The 2852-nt window shown below is 54.0% G+C and overlaps 1 protein-coding gene across 1 annotated transcript; it reads left to right on the top strand.

Moving 5' to 3' along the window:
• Positions 1-514: 514 nt before the first annotated feature.
• PRMT6 (protein arginine methyltransferase 6) lies at positions 515-2217 on the top strand. Its single transcript, XM_043999493.1, has one exon. It carries the CDS (start codon positions 597-599, stop codon positions 1734-1736), a length of 1140 nt encoding a protein of 379 aa, XP_043855428.1. The 5' UTR covers positions 515-596; the 3' UTR covers positions 1737-2217.
• The last annotated feature ends 635 nt before the right edge of the window (positions 2218-2852 follow it).

The raw sequence follows: 2852 nt of genomic DNA on the forward strand, positions 1-2852 counted from the left end.
AGGGGGTGGGGAGGAAAAGATATGGAGGGACTTTTGTTATTCTTATTAAACACCAAAAATAGCTAGCCCTTTTATGTAGCTCCTTAAGGTTTGCAAAGCCCTTACAAATAGATTATCTTCGTTTCAGTATTACAGAATTGAGAATGTTACGTTCTGCCTGAATAAAAAGCTTGTGGATTAAGTCTTTGCAGCCCAAATAGAACAAGGAAGAATCAAAGACGATCAAGAAAGAAGCAGAGTTTCCAGATTGAGAGAGGGTACAGGTCCGAACACAAAAAAGTGTAAATCTAGAGTCCTGGCCCACCCCCACAAAAGTATGTGAGTAGAGAGGAGGGGCCCCACTCCCACAAAAAGATGTGAGTAAAGAGACCATAACCGGCGCTGGAAAGACAGGGGAGAGGCCGGAGCAGCGCCGATTTTTGCTAGAGGCAAGAGTAAGACGCGTAGCGCGAACGCCGACAGCAGCCAGGAAGGAAGTGCCGCCAAACTACAAGTCCCAGAAGTCAGCGGGGGCGCCGGCGGCGCGGAAGGAGGCCGAGGCGCGGGCGGGCGACGTTCGTCCCGCGGCCCCACGGAGGGTCTCTGGCTGAGGGAATATGTCGCTGCCTAAGAAGAGAAAGACGGAGTCGGCGGACGGCGGCGGCGGAGAGGGTAGCGGGGGCGGCGAAGAAGAGGATGGCGGAGAGCGTGAGCCGGGCGGGCCGGAGGAGGCCCGGGAGAGCGAGCAAGGCGCGCGAGACCGCCTGTACTACGAATGCTACTCGGACGTGTCCGTGCACGAGGAGATGATCGCCGACCGCGTCCGCACGGACGCCTACCGCTTGGGCATCCTGCGCAACTGGGCGTCGCTGCGGGGCAAGACAGTGCTGGACGTGGGCGCGGGCACCGGCATCCTGAGCGTGTTCTGCGCCCAGGCCGGCGCGCGGCGCGTGTACGCCGTGGAGGCCAGCGACATCTGGCAGCAGGCCCGCGAGGTGGTGCGGCTCAACGGGCTGGAGGACCGCGTGCACGTGCTGCCGGGCCCCGTGGAGACTGTGGAGCTGCCCGAGCGCGTGGACGCTATCGTCAGCGAGTGGATGGGCTACGGGCTGCTGCACGAGTCCATGCTGGCGTCCGTGCTGCACGCGCGCGCCAAGTGGCTTAAAGAGGGCGGCCTCCTGCTGCCGGCCTCGGCTGAGCTCTTCTTAGCGCCCATAAACGACCGGACCCTGGAGTGGCGCCTGGGCTTTTGGGGGGAGGTGAAGCAGCGCTACGGCGTGGATATGAGCTGCCTGGAGGGCTTCGCCACCCGCTGCCTCATGGGCCACTCGGAGATCGTGGTGCAGGGGCTGACAGGCGAGGAGGTCCTGGCCCGGCCGCAGCGCTTCGCCCAGCTGCAGCTGGACCGCGACGGCTTGCAGCAGGAGCTGCAGGCCGGTGTGGGCGGCCGCTTCAGCTGCCGCTGCTACGGCTCAGCCCCCATGCACGGCTTCGCGCTCTGGTTCCAGGTCACCTTCCCCGGCGGCGATGGCGAGAAGCCCCTGGTGCTGTCCACGTCGCCTTTCCACCCGGAGACCCACTGGAAGCAGGCGCTCCTCTACCTGGACGAGCCGCTGCAGGTGGAGCAGGACACGGACATTTCCGGAGAAATCACACTCTCGCCTTCTCGGGACAACCCCCGCCACCTGCGGGTCCTGCTCCGCTATAAAGTCGGGGACGAGGAAGAGAAGACCAAGGACTTTCGCATGGGGGATTGATCTTGGACAACAAACCTCCCCCTTCCTGACTTGCCTTGGGTGGAGTGGGAGAGGGATTGGGAGACTCCGTGGGAAGGGAGGCACGGGGACAAAACTGAGATTTCCGACTGCCTTTTGCCGCCTTTGGGAGAGAGAGGAGTGGAGATTGCTGTGGCCTCAGTCTTCTCTAGAGGAGACTTAACTTTCTGGTGATTTTAACGCTATTTTTAAAAAAAGTGCTTACTAACGAATTTTTAAACCTCAGATGCATGTAGCACAGAGCACTTTTTTTGTCCTTCGTTCGCCTGGGGAGGGGGGGCGGTTTGGAGAGGGAGGAAGAGGAGAAGTTGCAGAAAGGTCCTCTCCTCTTCTTTTTAGGCTGGGCAAGTCTCTTTCCAGTTAAACCTTCGGAATTTCCATTCTGACTTCGATATCTCTCCAGTGCCATATTTTTTCGATCTGGGAACTCTTTCCCCCTCCCAATGGCCTTCCCCCTCTTCCCCCCACCCCGTTCTGCCTAAGACATTGTGGTATCTAAATACTTTTCTTGGATTGTAACGAACATTGTAGCAATAAGGACAGGTATGAAGTGAACAGTAAGGTTGTGCTCAATTTTAAAATAGCCATGTTCTCTGGAATAATTCCTATTTATAGATTTGTCACAGTGGTGGGGTGCTAAAGTGAATTGGGCACATTACTTCTGTTAAGTAAAGTGGAATGTTACTTCCCAGTTTCACAGCCTAACCTAAGAAACTTCCATGGTGCATTGTATGGTACAGCAGTTGAAGGGTAATAAATGTTTAAACTAAATGTTTTTCCCTTACTCAGTTAATATCTTTCTAAGAAAATATACAAGTTTCCAATTTCCTTTTTTTTAAAAGGAGAGAGTTAGACTATAAATTATTTAAATTCTTATTGGATAAGTGAGACTAGAATGAACAGCCTCAATTTCTGACCTGTGGGTTTTTTTCTTAAACCTATGATAATATTGTTTCAACCAATTAACAGAAAAACAAGACCTTTAGAAAAATACTTGTTCTTTAGGTTGAATATTCATTCTCTAAATTCCCTGATTTTAGACAGATCATGTGACCTGGCCTTTAAGACCTGAACTTAAGGATTTGAGTCTTTGTTTCC

The sequence above is a fragment of the Dromiciops gliroides genome, chromosome 4, assembly GCF_019393635.1.
Source record: "Dromiciops gliroides isolate mDroGli1 chromosome 4, mDroGli1.pri, whole genome shotgun sequence".
NCBI classification, from domain to species: domain Eukaryota; kingdom Metazoa; phylum Chordata; class Mammalia; order Microbiotheria; family Microbiotheriidae; genus Dromiciops; species Dromiciops gliroides.

Bases quoted from the DNA above. Each gene is read 5' to 3' on its own strand.
- PRMT6 (XM_043999493.1), top strand. From the start codon at position 597: ATGTCGCTGCCTAAGAAGAGAAAGACGGAGTCGGCGGACGGCGGCGGC.